This window comes from Styela clava, chromosome 8 (assembly GCF_964204865.1).
Source record: "Styela clava chromosome 8, kaStyClav1.hap1.2, whole genome shotgun sequence".
Classification (NCBI taxonomy): Eukaryota; Metazoa; Chordata; class Ascidiacea; order Stolidobranchia; family Styelidae; genus Styela; species Styela clava.
The window spans coordinates 1,065,724-1,088,356 of NC_135257.1; the positions used below are offsets into that span (position 1 = coordinate 1,065,724).

Here is a 22,633-nt window from a genome sequence, read left to right on the forward strand (position 1 = left end):
AAGTCCTGAGCATTTGGAGTTGGCTAATACTGTTGCTGCTAAGTCATTTGTTTTGCTGAGGAGTGTTGCCTTTGAAGAAATATTTTCGAGAAAGTCACTGTGAGTTACGGTATTTGATTTGGTTCATTGTGAGAAATTGAATTTCTAATGTTTCTCATATGTTGGATGTAAATCAGATGTAATTCAATAAGGCTTTCTCTAGTGCTTATATCCTCTTTATAATAGGACGTATAACAAACCTGTGTTCCTTTTGGTGTATTAAATTCGAGATATCAATATGTTTAGACCACCACTTTATCATTTTTCTCTGAGATTAAAATTTTGAAAACTGACTTATTATTTTCAATTTGGATTATTTTCTATTTTCTTCATTAATTAAGGTTGTTGGACCTTTCACAGATAATCCGGAAGCTTTGACTGGTTGGTATCCTGCTAAATTTTCATGGATTCCATTTTTTTTCAGTGCTTATGGCACCAGAGGGGCTTAATCCGCCCCTGCTCATAGGCCTTGCACTCCAAACAAGGCTCTGGGCACGCATAAAAACTTAACTGCTCTAACCCAATAATTTTAATCTGTAGTGACAACATAGTTAAGTTCATTATGTCAACCAATGGCTCGCCACGACATCAACTTTTGTAACAATAATCGTCCACTTTTTGTGATGGCATGTGGCCAAATACACAGCGAAACTGCATAATAAGATGACAATTACATTGAAATCAATGTAATATTTGTGTTGGATATATTGTGGTTATATTTCCATCATTTATAAGTACTCTAACCTTAAGAGATAAGACTGTATCATGTCAATAGCATGATGAAGTGTTTCATGTCACTGTTGAAACTATGTTGTCATATATTAGAATAATTCATCTTTGTTCACCACTTTGAGTGCAAATATACTTAAGAATCCAACTTACAAAATATATCAGTATTGAAGTGCTTTACCATCAATGTTCGATTGGTATTCTTGTGTCTCATTTAATGCTGTTTAAAAATACCAGAATTTATTTTGCAAATAATGTTTCCAATGTTGTTTTATGTAATTTTGATATGATTTCACTTGTATATAAAGTTTCAATTTTGTTGTCTCGGAGTTAGCGGAAATGCCAATTTAGTCAAATATCAAAAAGGCAATCTCAGCCAGACTTGTGTGTGTGTTAAACGCTTCGATTTATATTGTTGCAGATTCACTGATGCTGGAGCCAGGTACGACGACAATATATGTTGGTGGTCAACAACCTCACCAGGAAACTAAAGCATCGTCCAATGTTCTTACTGGAGAATTTGTCATCCATGGTACACTGACACCTCTCAATAAATGTTTATCTTACAAAAGGCCTTAAATTATATATTATTTCTATCGATTAAATTGAAATTGTTATATAAAATAAAAAAAGCAGCAGCCAATCTTGATATTTACTCTTTGTAAGAAAACTAAATTTGAAGACTTGTGTCTTAATATGCTTTTTTTGTGTCACTTGTCACGCAGTTTATGCTTGATTTAATATGAGCTTTATTGATAATTTTCGAGTATGGTACATACCAGGGTAACACATGCGTGGTATATGTTTCACCATTATTGACGCGGATGGAAGCTATATTTTTATCCAACAGTGGCAATGTACCAATACAGATATTCTGATACATTACAACAGCCCATAATATCGTTACTGACATTTTATGAGAAATATGATACAATATATAATACTAATGCTTTTTATTCAGCTGTTTGTTAACAATTTTCGAAGTTGAACGAGTATCAATCACATCAATTTTTTCCACACAGTACGAACCCATCTTCAAGAATATTTTGATAAATGAAGAGCCATTCTCGTTTGATATTTTAATCAAATTTTCAACAGAATGCAGTTCAATTAAGTAATTTATTATCTGATTGATGCCCTTTTGGTTCATTAGCCACGAAATCATGTCACATATTAGTTCATATCTATGGAATAATATGGATACAACTGTACACTTTCAGTATTGAATGACATTATTATATATCTGAATTTGTGTAAACAAAATATATATCACTAAGCAATTGGACCCTTATGCTGTGCACCAGGGAAAAAATGTTTGTGCCAAAATACTCATGAATTCTTATGTACAAATATTTATTCAGTTGAGTCTTATATATAGCTACTCAACTATTTATTTTATGATTTGATGACTACAATCGAAGTATGCCTTGATTTTTTCAAATATGCAGTGTCAAATATATGCATGCAGTCGTGACCAAAGATTTTTATATCAGTTACATTGGGGGATATTCAAATATGTTTTCAACCCTGCAATGGTCGCTCTGAATGACATCTATATAAATATTGATGCTGAAATTTTATGATAGATTATGAAATCTTATTGTTCGTTCACAGTGAACAAGAAAATATGGTTAGTTTGTATTTTCATGTAAATCGATCCGCACCCTATTTTTGAAATATGAGATGGACTGTTCTGAAAATTTTTAGAAATATTTCATAGCGTTATGTTTCTTGTTTCACAACTAGGGATGTAAGTTTAAGAATTTCGAAGCGATTCGAATCAACATCAATTCGAATCGATCGAATTGAGGCAATTTGAGAAAAAACGGCTTGATTCTATTTAAAAAAAATAATAATTTAGATAACACGAGGCGATTGCACGACGCAGCAGCGTTGTTCTATCATCGAACAAAAACGTTCATTTTCCCTACGCTTACAGCGTTCCCAAGTCGTAACACTCCGGGGGTTATTATTAGGGCTGGGCATTTCGAATCGAATAGTAAATTATTCGAATCGGTTAGGAGCAAATTTTCGAATCGCCGCCATCTTGTTTTACTCTTTCCGCCAATGGTCGAAGTAAATTTCTCAATTTTTTTTTCATTGAAGCCATATTTTTTCAACACAATTCTGACATATGACTCTTTTCTGTATTGAGGTATTGATGAAAACGTGTTTTTGTTTTATTGTCAGTGATGTATTCTATGTTTTCAGTAATTTATGTGTCTGGAGGACCTAGAATAATAAGAAAGTTACATACAATTTCATACCTTCCAAGTTCCAAGTATTCGAGATTCGATTCGAAAAAATTATTCGATTCGATTCTGAAATCATCGGGTATTCAAAAATGCCCAGCCCTAGTTATTATATTTCATATGGGTCACCGCTTCAGAGTTTCGTTAAATTGTTTTTAGACTATTCAAAATATTAGGAAGTTCTACAAATATGTTAATATATGAACATGCTCTAAATTACTCAAGTTTTATAATGATTCAGATTCAGATATTTTATTTCGTCGTGCATGAAACATTGTCAACAAATAATAATAAATTTAAATAAATCAAAAATACACAATGTTTCGCAATTGACGAGGAGTCGCGAAAGACTATTAAGTCATCGTGTCAGCGACACCTATATGCTGGATTACAGCAACAGATATAGCAAAAGACTTGGGTTTATCACGTACAATACGGTACTAAAAAGCATAGAAACAACAACAACGGATGATAAATAAAATACGGAAATATGAAGAGCCATGAGGACTTTAATTAGGAAACCGGTACCGCTTGACGAGCGCAAGGGCGCCATCAAGCGAATGCGATATACCTCAATGTAGACAATTAAACGAGAATAACGCTTATTAACATGACTAAGCACTTTGAAAACTGGATCGGCGTGCCCAGCAACGTTAATTTCAATTTGACAGAACTTTACTGGCTTAATGAACTGATGCATGCTGAAGCATGCATTTCTTTCACATTTAGGTTATATGATAAAAAGTTGTCGAAAGTGAAAAACAGAACTTGGCACATACAGAGTAAATGACGATGCGAATTTAGAATACAGAAGAACACGATTGCATCCCGGTATGGTACCACCGGTAACGGTTCAGGGAATATACGACTAGAAGAAGATCAGACACATGAAAAGGCAATGTTTTCAGACTACTGGCAAAAATAAACATCAAGGTAATGATTTTTTAATGCATGTTTGAAGGAGATGTAGTTCATTGATCGAATACTGTCAGTGAGCGTGTTCCATAACTTGACACCCACGAATTTGATGGAGTTTTGAGTAAGCTTGGTGGAAAAGCGATCCACAAAGTAAGAGCCTTTAGCAGATGACCGTGTCCCATAGGAGTGAATACTGCTCTGCTTTGAAAAGTAGTTAGTGAATGCTGCAGGGAGTTTATTGTTATGGTGTTGATGCATTAACTTTAACACTTCAATTCTATGTATATCTACAAGTTTAATAATTCTTAGTTTATTATAAATAGGACTTAGTTGTGTGCGATAAGCAACATCAGAAATAGCGCGAATGGCCCGATTCTGCATAATTTCTAATCGGTGCAATAAAGATTTATCAGCAGAGCCCCATGTAACTACGCAATATTGAATATGGGACTGGAATAGGGAGTAGTAAACCATGCGTAATGTAGGTAGCGATGTAAATCTTTTAAGTTTATATAATATCCCAACCGACTTGGATAATTTAACGGCCAGGTTTGAAATTTGTGTATCCCATTTCAATTTGTTATCAATATATATGCCAAGGTATTTATAAGAAATAACGTTTTCAAGTTGTGTACCATCAATTTGGATTGACAGACCATTTAGAGATTTACGCCTATATGGTGATATTAACAATGTTTTAGACTTTTCTATATTTATTGTTAGTTTGTTAGATCTCATCCAATTAGCCACCTTTGCAATTTCAGCGTTTGCTCTTGATTGAAGACCCAGATAGCACAACTACGTTGGGCCAACGTTATAATCCGCCGGCAATCGTTGTACGCGGTTTTACAACCATTTACCATGGTAAGGCCATGATTGGCATTCAACGAAACACGCTATTACGCGATGAAATGGGCGCGCGATTCGAATATAGCACATGAGGTCGCCATGGACCTTTCCCCGACCTTTGACCCTCGGAAAATTCTCCCTATACTTTATCATTGCAAAATTGTCAAGGCTATTTTAAGAGTGCTTTTGCGAGTTGGCGTCTGTAAAATGGGGTATGTGTTTCAAACCATCATTATGATTCATCGCATACAACAATCTGTTTTTTAAAAGTACCGGTAAAGAATTTCAGGCTAGTCTATCACAGCCTAATTTTTATTACTGCAATTAAATTGAAACTCCTAGAAAGACAGAGTGATCATTGAATTATCTGATTTTTATTTAAGTTCCCAAAACACAACTGAAAACTAACGAATAGAGTTCAAAAACGCGAAAACGAGGTAATGTTTACAATCACGCTTGAAAATCTGTCTGAGTGAGAAAAGTGTCTGAGCGGATGCGAAAAGGGGCATTGTTACGTCACTTTTTGCATCTTGATGATTGGCCAATGTCACGAAGTAAACAAGGAAGTCCATGCTCGGGGAAAGGTCCATTCATTTTGGCGGTACTGTATTTCGTAATCGATATCCTGTTGCGAGGTTTTTGCCGTGGATGGGACAGTGAAATTGAACTTTTAATGCTGTCATAGTATGAATGGCGAAAGTAGAGATAGTTGTAACGTGTAAGTTAATCTCATGGTACCGGTACAGTACCTTAAGTGCGTTGTCAGATCACGGTTCATAAGGGTGATACGGTACCGGTACCATACCGGTAAAAGTTACATAGTTATCCCTGGACACCGTAGGTACCGGTAACGACAGAACGAGATGAGGTACGGTAGGTACCGTACTTGGTCTTTTGGCATTTTTTGTTAAACTTTCTGAGGTTGCCATCTCTTATTTACCAGTATTCGTTATCGAGTACCGGTAGGCTATTGGTCCTTCATCCCTAGATATGATTTTTTATATTTACTTTATTTGTCTAAGTGCAAACATTTCCGCAGCCCAATTTAATCCAGTAATCTGAATAGTTGCACATTTGTGAACCTTCTGTCTGATGATTTCAACAAATCTAAATACAGATCTCAATTGGCTGAAATTTAAAATATGTTTTAACAATTGCCACAATCAAACTGAAACTAAAATTTGATGTTTTTTGGGTGAAGAATAGCTCAAGGATTATTGTTTTCCCTTTTTGTTTTTATAACACTTTAAATAAAATTTTGTTTTTAAAGTATAACTTTTTACGCCACACATGCGAGATGCGACATGGCCCGCCAGTCTAGGTGCGCAAAATTTTTGCGCGCGGTCCGAGAACTTTGCCCAACCCTGCTCTAGTTCATATTTTCAGCTTTGTTGAGAAATAAATTACTGATTTCTGAATAATATCTATTTTGTTTTAAAATTCAATAGAATTATATTGGGTATATATTAATATGATTTATTTTCAGTATATAGGCCTATGCTATGTAAGCTTACCCAACCAACCTTAATTAAGTGTTATTATATTTTAAAGTGAATTGGAAAGTAGACCGCTAGCAAAAAAGATTCGGGCGACTGGGCGAAGCCCATCTCTGTACAATGACTGCCAAATGTGCATGCAACTGTGCAATGCCCAGCGACTCTAAAAGCATGAAGTATTGTACGACACATCCTTTACAAATATTTGGACATATTTTGTGTAATATCCATTTCTTTCCGTTCATTCTAAATAATTATTACCGATTAGATATTCTGTCAAGTGTCAATATTACCATTGTAAGTTTAATGATATATACCAATTTTATAATAGGCCCTATGACAATGGACTGGAAAATTCACCTGCTTCAGTTCCCTCTTTCACGCAATCATACACTGTGTCATTTCAAGCATCTCAATGTTTCAATGCGGACAATGCCCAAAACAGGTGTTTTTGTTTTATAGTTTGATAGTAGCTCCTTGCATATCTGTGCCATAAAATATTGCACAATACTGCTAGATATATCGGTTGAATAATTACCTAGTACAACATCATGTGGTTAATACAGTATTTTCCGGCGAATAAGTCGCCTTTCTAGACCCAAATTTTTGGCCTGATTTTGGGGGGGGGTCGTCTTATTAGGCGAGTATGATCATTTTCATTTGAATCCGGGAAATAAAATATCTTCGGCGATAGCATCCCCCACGTCCTCATCTGGTTAGTTTAAATAAATCGACATTCTCGTGCTGCGAATCTGGAATTTCAATGCTGTGATTATCATATATGCATTAACATATATGGATTGAATATTACGCTACAAGAAAAAGTCATTAAAGGCTATTTTAACCAATGCGCAAACGCGGCGACCGCTCGAAAGGCATTGCATGGTAATTTAAGATTCCCGACGCTGATGCGATTTTACTACCCCGACTTATTAACCGGTTATATGCAAAAACCCATTTTTCAGGCTTAAAAACAGGCCTCGTCTTATTCGCCAGGTAGACTTATTCGCCGGAAAATACGGTAATTAATATTAATGAAAAATTTATATTCTGGTAATTAGTATAGGCCATTCGTTCACGTTTATCATCTGAAAGACAATCACGTACTATACATTGGGTAACACTAACTTGATTTTCAGAGATCAAGCCATGCTCCAATCCAGTCCATGGCAAAATTGTTGGGACAGGCGGTAGAAACTCTTATGCTACAAGCTACGGCATCTGCAACTTTCCACTGATTATAGTGTGGACTCGGACATTTGTCTGATTACATTTTGATCCAGAATACATTCAAGGATGAAAAAATGGCTCGTAAGTTAAATATTTTTATAGGCTGATTACGGACACTTTATGGCGGTGGTTCCCAAACTTTTTTTTCCGCGACCCCAATTTTTGTAAAATCACAGACTACAGATACTTGCGACCCTACAACGAGAAAACATTAAAAACCAATTTATTCTATTCTGAATATTCTATTTAATCATTCTGATGAAAATCGACTGTAAGTTTGCGGGGCGTTGGTGTAACGTGGTTGTACTTAACTGTTTAGTTCAGTGGTTCCCAACCTTTTTACCCCAGCGGCCAGCGGGCAAGCAAAATTAATTTAAAAGAGTTCGCTGACCGGTAACACATGCCATCGTATGAAGACCACGATGTAAAAATCTCTGAGATTCAGAATATTTGTTTAGTTTTAGTACAATGTTAAAATATTGCAGATTACTCCATAATTAATTCGAAAGCTAAACAGAACATGAAAGTAAAATAGGTGAAAATACCTTTGGTGGGTCTCATCTTATTGAGTGCCTTTTATTTTTTGTCGTTTTGTTTTTCGCTTCGAAATTATGTATGAAATACAATATGCCCCATATTTTCGCTTTGAAGATTATTTAAATGTCTAAATACGATCCGATTGCAATATTAAAATTGTTCACTTTTATACGAATGCGATGTGGACAAAACACATATGTGTATATTTTAGAGTAGATACCGTAAAGCGGGGTGACTATGACCCATTTTTGGTCTTTCAGTCAAAATATCTCGAATATTAAAAATCTATGAATTGCTATTCCGGGTCCAAACTATGCATTTTAGAGGGGGTATACGTCGTGCATAATCATTGAACCAAAATATTTGTTTTTTCTATATTATTTTTTTTAATTTACGGTGGGCCAAAGTCACCAGCAATTTCGGTACCACTTTGGCCCAGTGCCTATTTCTCCCCATAAATTAAGCTGTACCCATACTGAGACAAAGAAAACATTTATTACAGTGGGCTTTGGCCCACAGAGACTTTTTAAAAAAACAGAAACCCCAAAAAAATTAGAACACTCAACGAAATCGGCCATTTTATAATGGCACTGCAAAAATCAAAATTAAACATGTCTGTATTCATTCATAGCAGTTGATATCATGGCAAAAAGGTCAGTTCAGTTCAATTCAGACACTTTATAGATGCCTCGCGCATTTATGAGATCTGGGGGACTGATACAACGTTTTATGCTGCTCCAGTCGTAAAAAATCTGATCTTTCCGAAATGGCCATCTCCAGTTACATCCAGACTTCTCCATGACACTCACCTCGCACCCGTCAGTTGTGCGGGTTTTGACAATTCCAGGGTATAATTCACCCTCATACGAAATTATAACATAATCACCAATGTTGCATTCTTCAAATGGCAAGTGATGAGCAGTTGAAACTACAGAGTGAGAGTTGGATGATTCAGGAGTAGAGGCTTCATCGCATTCATCGTCTGAGGAAACAATTTCAACCGTTGAATCTGAATCTTCAATATTTTGATTTGCTTGAGCTTTTTTTGAAACCGTTTTTTCAAGTCTTGCCACATCTTCCTCACATGCGCTTTTCCCAGGTTCTACCTGAACCTTCTTTCTTGTTTTAGTTTCCTTTGCCACAGAAGATCTTAAATCTGAAATTTTCTCAAGAAATTTTTCACTGATAACATCAGAATCATCATGACTCGTAGTTCTTGGTAATCTACTGAGAACTTCTTCTTTATTGAGCGGAACAAGTCCTGCTTTTTTAAATCCTGCAACTAGGTTGTTTGCTCCCCTGACATCAAGAGCAAAGCAGAGTTTGTTCAAAAGTGCTGGGATAATTGCTGTGAAATTTACTGACAGTCACTCCTTTTGCATCAAGATAAGCTTTAACTATGCTTCTCAAATCTTCCTGTGCTATCGGAAAACCAAAACTGCTTACGGCTATGCAGTGCTCCACTAGAATTTTCTCAGTTTCTGCAGATAAAACTGTTTGCCCACCAAATTTTTTCATGTGCCTCAGTTTCAACTTATTCTTCAAAGTACTCCTAGGTATATTGAACTGTGCTGCAACGTTTCTTTGCGATTCTCCCCTTTTAATTGCTTCCAGAGCTCGCTGAAGTTTTTTCTCACTATAATCATGGTATCTTCTACTGCCCAAAACACGACTGAATTTTCTCACCATGATTTGAAATAAACTGTTTACATTTATAGATTAACTGGATGACTAGAATGAGAAAATAAATTCGTTTTATTTCTGAAAAATAAAACAAAAAAGTAGGTTTGTATAGGGTAATAAGGTGGGCCAAAGTCAGTACCATATTACATGGAATTTTGCATTGTGGGCAAAAAACCTCCCTCATACGCCCCCAACTAGTTTAAACTTGTTCCAAACACCATAAAAACCTTCACAGAGAATATCTCTTCCAACCTGTAAAGAATAAGGACAATTGAATGTTTCTTTTTTGGACTTCTCAATAAAAGTACTGAGTTGCGATTTTTTTTTCAATTTTTTTATTTCTGACCCTCCAAATGAAAAAGTTTTTTTTCCCAAATATTTTTCATAAAGTGACAAGATTTTTTGTTGTATAATTATTGCTGCTGTTATTAACTACAGTATCAAAACAAAATAAAATGGGAAATATCAAATAAAAGTAGATTTGGGTGGGTTTTAAACAAATTCTCAAAATGGGGCCAAAGTCAACCCGTGAGGTCAAAGTCACCCCGTTTTACGGTACTCGCGATAATTAACATAGAGCTTTTGCAACGGATGGAAACCTTTTCATTAAATGTATTCTCATAATTGTGCTTATTTACTCATTCCAGATAGGATATTTGTCAAGTCTCGGAGGTTGCTCCAAGAAAGACTGGATTGGAGAATCATGAGCTCAGTTATAACAAATTTACTCGCCCGCTCTTTCAACTGTGCAGGACGCGGTGGATAAGAAGGAGTGAGTGGGACGCCCTTAGTTTCTGCTATTAAAGGTACCGGTATGTAATATGTTTATCATATTGTACCACCATCTTTCTCTGCTCTGCTACCCTCTTCTATTTTATAAGTACAAGATTATTTTGACTCCAAATCAGCTTAAAATAATTCATAAGGGAAATGAACAAAAATTGATTAAATAGAATCTGACAATCTGGAGTGAAAACAAAACCTTAATTGAGATTAAAGCGTAAAGAATATAAGGTTTTGCCAAAAAGATGCCTATCGTGTTCATGAATTAAATTAAGTTACACACACACAACAACAACAGAGATATAATAAAATAAAAACAGGCGAGAAAATTTAGATAAGTTGGGTAGTAAACAAAATGTACTTGCCAGTTGCCACACCATTCATTTTTATCATTATGATTGTCAAATTGAATAATGATTTTGTAAACAACTGTGAACAGTAAAGAAATTGATGGCGAACAGTGGTTTTCGAACTTATTTGTATCATCGCTCCCTTACGGTACTTTTTACATTATCATCCCCCCCCCCCTAGCACAACAGCAAATGATGAAGTTACAATTAAATTTATTGTAAATCAATTAAACAAATAGACTAATCATGGTGCATGATGTTTCTAATAAGATAGATGAATTTCAACAAGGAATATTCCAAGACATTTTAGTCAGATAAAATCTCAAATCATCATTATTCCCTCCAACAAATATTCCCCTCAAAACATTGTCTACTCCCCCCTTGCGGAATCAAGAATTTCTGTATTTCTTAATTATTATCGTCTTGTCAATGTAAGCTTCACTCACACATTTGCGACTGCAGAATCTTGGCTTAAGATTCCTACTCTGAAAATTTGTTGGGATGCAGTCATTCAGACTAGGCTTTGAACTCTGGTGCTGTAATTTGCTAATACTGCAATTTAACACAGAATTTTTATATTTTTCAGCTCTGAATGATCTGGCAACAATTCTGATTAATTTTATTACATGTATACATATTTGTAAAATAAAGACATTTTGTTATCTTTTGTATTTTATTATATAAATAATGTTAGATTAGTGGGAAATTTCTATGTAGTATAGATCCATACCCTGTCTGTACAACACATCGCCTAACTTGGCCCGACCATATACTACGATTGTATTACAACGTGTCGCCTACGTAGGCCCGGCCATATGTCACGATTGTGTTACAACGTATCGCCCGCATTGGACCGGCCATATTTCATGATTGTGTTACAACGTATCGCCTACGTTGGCCCGACCGTTTGCCACGGTTGCATTACAGCGAAAGGACCGACGTTGGCCCAGCGGCCAAATCTTCGCTGGAACATGGTTGTTCGCCATTATTGGGCCGGTGGTTCGAACAACGTTCGGCCATGGTTGTTCCGACGTAGTTGTGCTATCTGGGGAGCTGCATGGGATTTGTCGCTGTCGAGGAGGCTAGTGTCGTCAGCAAACAATTTGGTTGAGAGCGAAGAGCAGTGAACTATGTCATTGACATATACTAGGAAAAATAATGGGCCCAATATACTACCTTGTGGAACTCCGTGAGTCACTGGTAAGAGAGAGGAACAATAAGTTCCCACTTTGACATATTGTGATCTATCGCTTAGATAACTAGTAATTAGTTTATTTGCTTGTCCCCTGATGCCATAATGATTCAGCTTGTAAATTAAAATGTCATGATCCACAGTATCAAAAGCCTTTTTTAAATCTAAAAATGTTGCGCTAACGAACTCTTTTTTCTCTAATTTATCATAAACATAAGATATTGTATCTAAAATGGCGTGGGATGTCGAATGATTATTCTGAAAACCAAACTGAGATCTGTTTATAACATTATATTTAGTAAAAAAACTAATAAGTCGCTTATGGATCAAGCGCTCAAATATCTTATCAATCGATGAAAGGATTGATATCGGTCTATAATTTGGAACACATTTCTTATTTCCAGATTTGAAGAGGGGGATTACTCGAGCAATTTTGAGACACGAAGGAAAGATTCCTAACGAGAGAGAACAATTAAAAAGTTCAGCTAAACATGGCGAAATGAGGTCAGCAACAAGTTTAAGGAACCGTGCTGAAATATTGTCTGGACCTACTGCCTTCCTATCTTTCAGATTTTGTATTTCTATTATCACTTCGTTTGAATCAGTCAAACTCATGAAAATGGACTGGCTTACACGATTGCGAAGAAAATGTTTGAAGCTAGTCATATCATTAGAAAACTTGTCTGAGAGACTGGACCCAACCGTTGAAAAGTACTTATTGAATTCGGTAGCGATTGAAATACCATCTTTAGTGATACAGCCATTCTCTCGGAAGATTTCATCAACATTTGATTTGGATTTATTATTTGTATGTGTAATTTGGTTAACTATCTGCCATGTTGTCCTTGGATTACCTTTGTTTAGGGCAATAAGATTTTGGTAATAAATTTGTTTTGCTTTATACAATGTTTTTGACAAAACATTTCTATAATTTTTAAAGTAGGAGCGTTGAGAGCTGTTACCTTTCAGAAAATGGGATTTGAAAATCTTATTTTTGTGTCGAATACAGCTATTTAACCCTTTACTGAACCAGGGCTTTAGTTTTAACCTTTTCTGTCGTCGTGAAAGTGGCCGAAGGGGAGCATGGCGATCAATTAGAGTATTGATTGATAATATAAATTCTTCAAAAGCACTATTGTAGTTCAGGGCATTCAATTGAAATGTATCAAACAAGTTATCGAAAATGCTCTGTGCATCTGTGCGAAAAGGGTCAATCGAGAAGTTTGACATGTCCCTAGAAATTATGCAATCATTTTTATGAATAGGTGTTACACCACTAAGAGAACACATTATTGGGAAATGGTCTGTTATATCTGATAGAACAACATAGGAATTAATTTTCAAATTTGTCAAATTGGTGTACATGTGGTCGATCAATGTTGCAGAAGTTTGACCTACTCTAGTGGGTTTGGTTATCAAGGAGAAGGCATTATGAGAAATGAGCATATTAACATAATTGATAATTTGGACATTACTGGATGTTGAAAGCAAGTTAATGTTAAAGTCACCGACTATCAAAAAGTGTTTCTTAGCCAATTTAGCTAAAGATATTTCAAAAATATCAGTGAAATAAGTTATGTCATTACGAGGATGTTTATAAATAATGCCAATAACCAATCTGCTAACAGTATTTGCCAAACTGATCTCAAACCACAAATTTTCGCAGTTGGAATAGACGATATTATAATCTGTAATTTCATTAAACGTAACGTCATCCCTGATAAAAGCAGCAACACCACCTGCTTTAGTGGCAGATGGGGCATGAAGGAAATTATAGCCATCGATGGTATTGAAGACATGATTTTGGGGTAATTTAGATTCGCTTATAGCAATTATATGAGGAGGTGATGGCAAATTTGATAATAGTGTAGTCAAATGATCTAAATTCTTTTGAAGGGAGCGAATATTCATATGAAAGATCACCAAATCAGATGATGTTTGAATAGAGTCCAAATTTACAACCTCTAAATTGTTGCACAGAAGATTATCACAGGAGAAACCTGATTGAGAATAACTACAGTGACCAGCCATTTAGATGACTAAGATTATATGAAAGTAATAATAAATAGATAGAAAACATATTATTTGACCAAGCCATGTATAGAAATAAAAATACATGAACAAAATTAAATAAACAAATAACCTTACTTGATTAAAGAAAGGTCATCGACAGTTATAATGGGGATGGTGTTAGTCATTTGATTCTTTTTTATAAGTACTCTTCCATTGTGAGTCCATAAGTACTTATAACCACATTCATTCTTCAAGTTTCTGGCTTTGAAGAATAATTCTTTATTGGTATCAGTGAGGTTTTCAATTACAAATATTTTGGTAGATCTTGCAAGATGTGGAAAATCATCTTGAATGTTCGATGATCTGAGCTGGCGACGATTTTTCAAAATTTGGTGTCTTGTTTTTCTGTTTATGAAGTTTACAATGATTGGCGATGGTTTTTTGTTGTTATATTTGGACATCCTGTGGCAGTTCGAGATGTCGAATGAACGCAGCGGAACATTAATTCGGGCTGCCACTTTAATGACCAGATTTTCACAATTTTCATCAGCTGCATATGGAATGTTATGAAATTCAAGATTGTTGAGTCTGGATCTGCGGTCTTGGTCTTGTTGGCGTTCTGTTAGAATATCAATTTCTTCTTCAAGATTTTCAACAATATTTTCGAGTTCACGAATTTTTTTGTTATTTTTAGCAGTAACGTTGTTTAGTTCCTTATAGTTGGCATTTAACTCGTCAAATTTTTTGGAGATGAAGTCTTGGCTTCTTTTTATATCACTAACTTCATCTTTTATTATGCTTATGGAAGATAGCTGAGATTTAACTTGCTTAAGAGACTCATCAAGCGACAATAAAGATTCCTGGATGCCGATGCTAGTTGGAGTGGTGGAAGATACATCCATAGCTAGTTTTTCCAAGTGTTGCTGTATGATTGTAGGTATTTCGAGCCTTAATGTTTTAAGCAAAGTGCTTTCAAGTACAGAGACTAAGTTAGAGACATTAGATTCTGTTATATTGGTAACTGTGGAAGAACTGGCAGCAACGCGATCTGTGGGACTTCTTCGCTTTGGTGGTTCAGGAGGAGTGTCACAGGATCTTGAGGATGACATCATGTCCGTCGCTGATTTCACAGATCAAAAAAGATGTTATGTTCCAATATTGCTGCAGGCTCAAGTTCTATTCCAGAAGTTTAACATTTCAGTGACAGAAAATCCATTGAAGACTATTATATTAGTTCAGTAGTTACTTTAGCTTATATCTGCAAACCTTGGACAGCAAACAATAATGTCATTATAACAACAATATTCCTCATTAAAAATAGGTCTGCGATGCTTCCCTCGTTATCATTTGCTTTCTTTGAAATCATGGCGCAAGCGGTACTATCGCATAATTCACTGACGTTTATTATTTGAATGAACTTCAGAAGAAACCATCACTATACATCCGGTATTGTTTGCGAACATAAATTAATGTAAAGAGTAAATATAACTGAGTGTAACTCTATATACCAATAATACATATTCTCTAACTATAATATATTATGTAGTTGAAGCATCAATTTAATGTTTCTTCTACCAACTTCACTCATTCTTCGAGTTCATTATTGTTATTTGATCACACTTTATGCTATAGTTCTTCCAAATCTAAGGAGAGTTAACGATATTATGATGTTATACTAAATAGAATCATGTTCGAAAATAATCGAATCGGAACATTCCGATTCGGAATTTGATTCGAAAATAAAATATTCGAAACTTACATCCCTATTCACAACCTGAAATCCATTGACATATATTATCAATTTAGGAAAAAAAAACTTTTTTTCAATCAAGAAATTAGAGATTAAATAATAATGTATAATAAATAAAAAAAAGTGTATATATATCCTCCATTCATTCCTGATTGGTGTTGAAATTTTAGCCTGTACAAAATCAAAGTGGAATTTCTATCGATTTATTTGCAGCACTGAATGTAATTGAATTTAAATATATTTTTTCTCTTTCTAAGCTTGATTAGAGTAAAATGGAGGATATTGAGCTTACCATATATGCTCGTTTTACCGCCCGATCTTGATTAAGGGTCCGTTTGAGTAGCCGCCCGTGTGAACAGAACATAAAAATAAATAAGAGCCGGTGCTTGAATACCCGCCCAATGTAAAAGCTGATTCTTCAGTGGTAGAGAACAATAGGAAATAAGAAGCGCTTTTGTCACAACGCTGTTGAATTTTGAGCGCTGGTAGATAACACCCACGCCTTACATAAAAGATAGCATTGGTTACGTAACGTCGTAACAGAAAGCAGACTTTCCTTCCAAAAGCAAAGAACTGATAGTATAAAAGGTTTCGATTTGTTTACCAATCATTCATGCAGAATATTGAACCCCACGTGATGGCCGATGACAGAAGAAGAAAGCGTGACCTATCACCAGTTGATGAAGATAACAAAAAGCGCAAACTGCACAGTTACACACTTGAATTCAAATTGAATGCTATCGGTGAAGTGAAAAAAGGCAAATCAAAAGGGGCAACTGCTAGAAAATTTGGTGTTGCTCCAAAAAGAATTCGGGAATGGTGCAAGCAAGAAGAGAAGCTGAAGGCCATGACATCCCATTCCAGTCAACGTAAAAGACTTGATGGCGGAGGTCGCAGACCATTGTTAGACACACTGGAAGAGAGAGTGTTTGAATGGATAGAGAGCATGCGTTCCAGAAGGCTGCGTGTGACCAGGAAAATGGTGAAAAGAGAAGCATTGGAGATTTTCTCCAATGAAGGTGGTCAAGACTATGATAGCAATCCCGAGTTCGTTGCCAGTGATGGCTGGTTGAGAAATTTCTTCAATCGTCACAGGATCAACCTAGGTCCTAGGACAAAATACAACTGTTTGCCAGAAGCTTCCAGATGTCCTTGCCCTAGAAGTCAGCTCCTACCTATATGCGGAGTAAACGGCTGAAATTGAACTTTACACTACAGAATATGGGAGCGATGGATGAAACACCCATCTGGCTCGAAATGGCTGCAGACAGCACCGTTGATTTTATTGGTAACAAATCAATCCCTATCAAGACCACTGGCCATGAGAAATCAAGGGTGACTGTTGTACTAGCGGCCAAGGCCAATGGTAGCAAGCTCTCACCTTTCATAGTATTCAAGGATAAACGAGTGGATAAAGGCCTTCAGAAACTAAGCGGTGTTGTGTGTGCTTACAGTGGGAAAGGTTGGATGAGTGAGGACTTGACACACACATGGCTTAACAAAGTTTGGGGGACCTTTCTCGCCGCCTGTTGTGCTGGGATGCGTACCGATGTCATATCCAAGACTCAACCAAGCAACTTCTATCCAAACTGAAGACAGATGCTGCTGTCATCCCCGGTGGCTACACAAGCCTTCTACAAGCCCCTGATGTGTCTTGTAACAAACCATTCAAAACGTACTACCGTGAAATCCACGAGGACGAGGTTGAATGCTGGTGAAGAGGCAACAACAAAGGGCGGCAACATAAAACCTCCTACTCGTGTTCAGCTTGCGACTTGCGTAAAGGCAGCGTAAGGCATGATAGCTTTGATGAAGAAAATAACGGTACACTTGCTGAATAAATACAAATTTTGATTTGTTGTTTCTTGTTAATAATATAAACCAAGGGTAATATGAGGGAATTACTCATAAGTAGGGATGGCGGATTCGACTACAGAATCGATTCCGATGCATTGGAATCGATTCTCGAGGTTAAAACTTGGATTGAAAAGAATGTGTAAAGTTTTGTGGCAATTCCTTCACATATATGTATAAACTGCTTCACTGCTATGTTGAGTTGCTACGACGACGAAAACTTCACTATATATAATATTTCAATTGAAGGCTTTAACGTTTATTTATTTTAAAAATCTCTGTGGGTTCTGAGGGATTCGGTTTTTCGTGCGATTTTGTCTCCTCTGACAGATTGAATACCCATACTACTTAGTTTCAGCGCTCTTGGTAGCCCAGAATTTGAACATCGTGCTCTTGTTTGATTTCATATGGTATTGCTTAGGTGGGTATGTGTTTTCGGTAAGATATGTCGAAGAATCGGAATTGCCAGTTTAGGAATCGAATACTTGTAAGTACTCATACTTGGCATCCGTACTCATAAGACGTGGATAATTTGCGTTTGGCGTGAATAAATTGACATGGAAAAAGGATTAATGGCGTCAAATATTTGTCTTCAAAGATTTTGTGTATAATAACAAGCGCCCGTGCTTGAATAAGGGTCCGGTTAGTAAGTTTAGTTAAAAAAAAATATGGACCCGGGCTACAAAACGAGCAAATACAGTAATTATAATTTCTTCTCAACACAAAATTTGCTGTAAACTGTAATTTATATTAAGTGGCATGATCTGGAATTTTTCGCGAGGAAAGTGATAACGATGACGGGTTTCACAAACCTTAATTAATGAAACATCGCACATCATAATTGTAGAATTTTTTAAATTAACCCAGTTAACTGAAAACCCACAAATATCGTATGTTTCCAAGTACGCCGATATTCCAATAGTATGTAATTATCAGCTTGAGTTTGCAGGACGAACAGAATAAAAAAAAGTTAACCGTAAGCTAAAAATTAGAGTAAACATAATTCCAGCTGGCAGAGTGGGTATCCCAGCACATGAGACATTGATATTTTTAATTCAGATGCATAAATAGCGTGTCACTGAAGTCACTTCTAACGTTTTATTGAGATACTTAAATTAGTTACATTGTAAAATGCTTCGTACGTATGCAAAGGTGGCCTCAACACCTTCATTAAACCAAATTATGCTAGTGTCTGCAGACGTTTCGATGTGCGGAGGCGCAAGGTATCTTGATGTTCGATGAAAAAGTTCGTTCAGTCATAGTGAAATGAATAAATGTTCACCTATATCGGTCTATTTTAACCCCGTATATATATATCGAAAATGGCCGATAGCGATAAATCGGTACATCTCCAGTTTGAACCTTGCTAAACTTCTGGGTGACTGTTCTAGTGGTTTTTTTTAACTGCGAGAAACTGTGCAAGGTCTCTCTTGGGCTAGGCAAATGTTTCTGTTAATGATCATTGCGTTGAAACTGATGTCGCAAACGTAGATGAAATGCCCAAAGACATTCTAAACAATAGCTTTTTAGTCAATTTTATCATGTCACTATATATATATATATATAAATATGTAATTAATAAATACATTGCATCCATAACTAGAAAAACTTCAATGATATGACATTTAAGCTGCATCTGATCCGCTCTTGCGATTATTGGTTGCTCAAACCTCTTTGACTGAATTCAAATAGAAGTTATGAATGTAGTTGTCGCGAAAATGCGTGAAAATTGACTTAGCTCACTTATTATTACGGACTTACGGACTAATATCGACAGAGCTGAAACACTTTTAGGAATGGCGGATGCTATGCAAGATGCAAGCAAGCTATGCAAGTCTTGCTTTTCTTTGGCCATACTACTGTGTCAGGAAAGGTCTGGCAAAATCCCCGCGGAAGTTCTTTAGAAAAAAATGCAATTAGGCTATTTTTAACGGATCAAACACCGCGTAGAAGTGAATAGTAAAGTTCAATAAGATTTAATAGTCATTTTTTTTCGTTTGTTTTTAATATACCTTTAACAGATATTTCCATACTCTTCCTCAATCCACGAAAAAATATTGCCTGAGCGCCTGGCAATGTAATGACCACGACTATCGAAATACACATTATGCTTTTCAGGATTGTGTGGGGACCAGTTTCAAACCACTTATCGAGTTAACGTCCGCTACGTGTATTGGAGTAACTTCTATTGAATAATGTCAAATTTATTTTTTTCATTCTGTATAAATCAATGGCGGCGATTCGTGAAGATTTCCACGGCTGGTCAGTGATGACCATTCCGTCAAAGAGAGAGAGATAAATCAATGGTACACAATTTACAAGAAAAGAGTAAGCGCGGTTTTACCGGGGAAGGGAGGCCTCACGTGGAATCAGAAGCTGCGCCCGAAGTTCCAACAACTAATTAAAGATATATATATATATATATAATTTCTCGCTACTATTATTGTCGGTAAGTATGGTTCTGGTGTTGTTGGAACATAAAATAACTTTTCTATTCATCTACTCAGTCGATCGCTTTTAAATTTTTATTGGCGCTGCTCTATCAATACCCAATAGTCGACTTCCTCGTGTCCATATGTTTGTTTATGGTTTGTAGTGCTTGTTATGAAATAACGATAATAAATACAAACATCTACGTCAATATTTACTACCTAAATGTGCCCCGCTCAATACAGGCCAACGTTTGTGTAAACGATATACTAATTGCACCGACGCCAATCTTCATTTCGTGCCAAAACGGTCCTACAGAAAATAATAAACATCTGCTGGAAGGCCTTCTTACATAACCCATGTACATTTTCAGTACGTAGGCGTAGGACGTCTGATGGACTATCGATTGCGCCTGCTTTCTCGAGGTTCGAAAGAAAGCTGTACGCTTGGACGAAATCTATCACAAACAAATTTGTCTCTGGTAATTTTGATCTTGACTCATCTCGTGCCACTTTGTGAAATTCCCTTCAGCCTTCCTTCTTTCCTTGGCAGTACAGACTCTAATGATTACAAGTTCCAAGAGATCTTCTATCGGTGTTTCGTCTTACCATAAGTCATTGCCACTTTATTTTATTTCTATTTAAAACTCTTAATTATGTATTATTTCATATGATTCAATCATGCAAGTATATATTCGTAAATTTACTCGGAACGTGAATTTAAAAATAAATTGGAAAGCTCATATTATAATGTCATAATACGCATCGCAAAACTACCGTGTTTCCTCGAAAATAAGACCTGGCCTGAAAATAAGATAATAATTTAAATTTTCAAAATGATTTTAATTAAACCCTACCCTTAAAATAAATTTTGAAATGTGTGGTAGAGGAAAGGTTCATTGGCCTGAGGTAAGGTGAAGATCACACCACAATTCAAGATTGTGTGATATCACAATTATGATATTTGTCACTTGATTTTTGTATAGGAAATACAAATATTTTATAATGTTTAGTAAAAAATCTTGTGATTTTCTACAATGTAATTTTATTTTTGATAAATGAACGCAAAAGACCTCTTCCAAAAAAGTGTTAGTGTTATTCTTCAAAAGAAAATAAATCTAAATTCTGTCTAAATTTCGGGGAAACACGGTAAGAAGTGCTGTAAACTGCTATGCGTAAAAAAGCCACATGGTCATTCTTTGAGTATATATAGCATATTTTTGTTCATTTGAGAAGATCGTGAAAAGGAAACTCACAGATTAGAATTTAAATTCAATTTAATTTCTTTTGTTTTTTTGAAGATTTACGTATTCGAGTTACGCCCTAGAGTTTAAGCTACTGTATAATACAAGTAAATATGGATAATTTTTAACAGTACTTTAAAGTATAAAAGTCGGAAAATATCTAAACAAAAGAAAACAGGTGGTCTTTAGAGTCACGTAAAATAACATTACGAGGACAGTTTGTTTACTTGGGCACAACGCAAGGATTTATCGGAACAATGCCATTTGAGTGGGACTGGTACTCGTGACCATAAGCCAACTTTTTGTATCAAAATAAATCAGCTTTTTGAAGAACGGTGCTAATATAGACTTTAATCTTATAACTATTCAATAAATAGAATAGGCCTATGTCGACCTCTCAGCGTTTGCGTGTTTGCCCGAGTACCCATATATTTATAGAGTAAATATTGTTTCGGAATTGTATAGAGCGCATCAATCACCGTAGGTGGGGCTAAATATGAAATAATACACCTCAACATTTGTGTCTCATTCGAAACGTTGTATCAAGATGGTGGTATACAACACTTCAATTTCATAAGAGAGGACGTGTTGAATGTTAGTTATATTTCGAATAGTTAGAATTCAAGGTTCAATAATTTAAAAACAATCGAGTTTAGTAGACTATAATTTAATTGAGGACTTTCCATTGATGCGCATTCACAGATAGTAATTTCAGATTGACCTGTTTGATACAATTTGTGTCTCTCACAAGTGCAATATATATATGTACAAGTGCATTTGTTATTCCTATTTATTGACATTCTCGGAGTATTTAACTCTTATTATAATGTCGTTATACTTAACGAGAGGGAAAGTAAATATACTGTAACATATTACGATATTTGGTTACCGGTGCAATCGTTTGAACTGTGAATATTATTAGAATTGGGTGACGTGAAATATTTAGTTTACGGTGATATTCGGCACTTCAAACAAGTAGATGTAGTATCTCCTAATATACTGGTCCACTACATAGAGGCACTAAAAGAATAAAATCAAGAACGATTTACTCTTAACAACGCGAATAATAGCTTCGAATGTGACTCGTTTTCTATGGGTTGGGCCACATCGCTTTTCTGAATACAGACAACGTATTTCTCGTGGCATTGACTAATTGTGAAATAGCGATAGCAAATAAAAACGTTTTTTTATTATTTAGTATATGTTAATAAAATACTAAAACATCGATAATCTTTTATTTGATAAGAAACCAATTAAATAACATTATACCCTACTTCTACAGTGG

At 35.7% G+C, this 22,633-nt stretch overlaps 1 protein-coding gene across 3 annotated transcripts; it reads left to right on the forward strand.

Annotated features, from left to right (window-relative positions):
• The first annotated feature begins 3,994 nt into the window (after positions 1-3,994).
• Positions 3,995-11,468, forward strand: LOC144425582 (uncharacterized). 3 transcript variants are annotated; one of them, XR_013477535.1, is made up of 4 exons: positions 3,995-6,503; positions 6,615-6,728; positions 7,423-7,594; positions 10,381-11,232. XR_013477535.1 is itself a non-coding variant. In XM_078114890.1 (4 exons), the coding sequence occupies exons 1-3, from the start codon at positions 6,404-6,406 to the stop codon at positions 10,497-10,499; spliced, it is 333 nt and encodes a 110-aa protein (XP_077971016.1). In that variant the 5' UTR covers positions 3,995-6,403; the 3' UTR covers positions 10,500-10,545; positions 11,453-11,468. The 3 variants fall into 3 exon arrangements, 2 of the variants coding, with proteins under 2 accessions (XP_077971016.1, XP_077971015.1); XM_078114890.1 differs by lacking the exon at positions 7,423-7,594 and adding an exon at positions 11,453-11,468 and having other exon boundaries at positions 10,381-10,545; XM_078114889.1 differs by lacking the exon at positions 7,423-7,594 and having other exon boundaries at positions 3,996-6,503.
• The last annotated feature ends 11,165 nt before the right edge of the window (positions 11,469-22,633 follow it).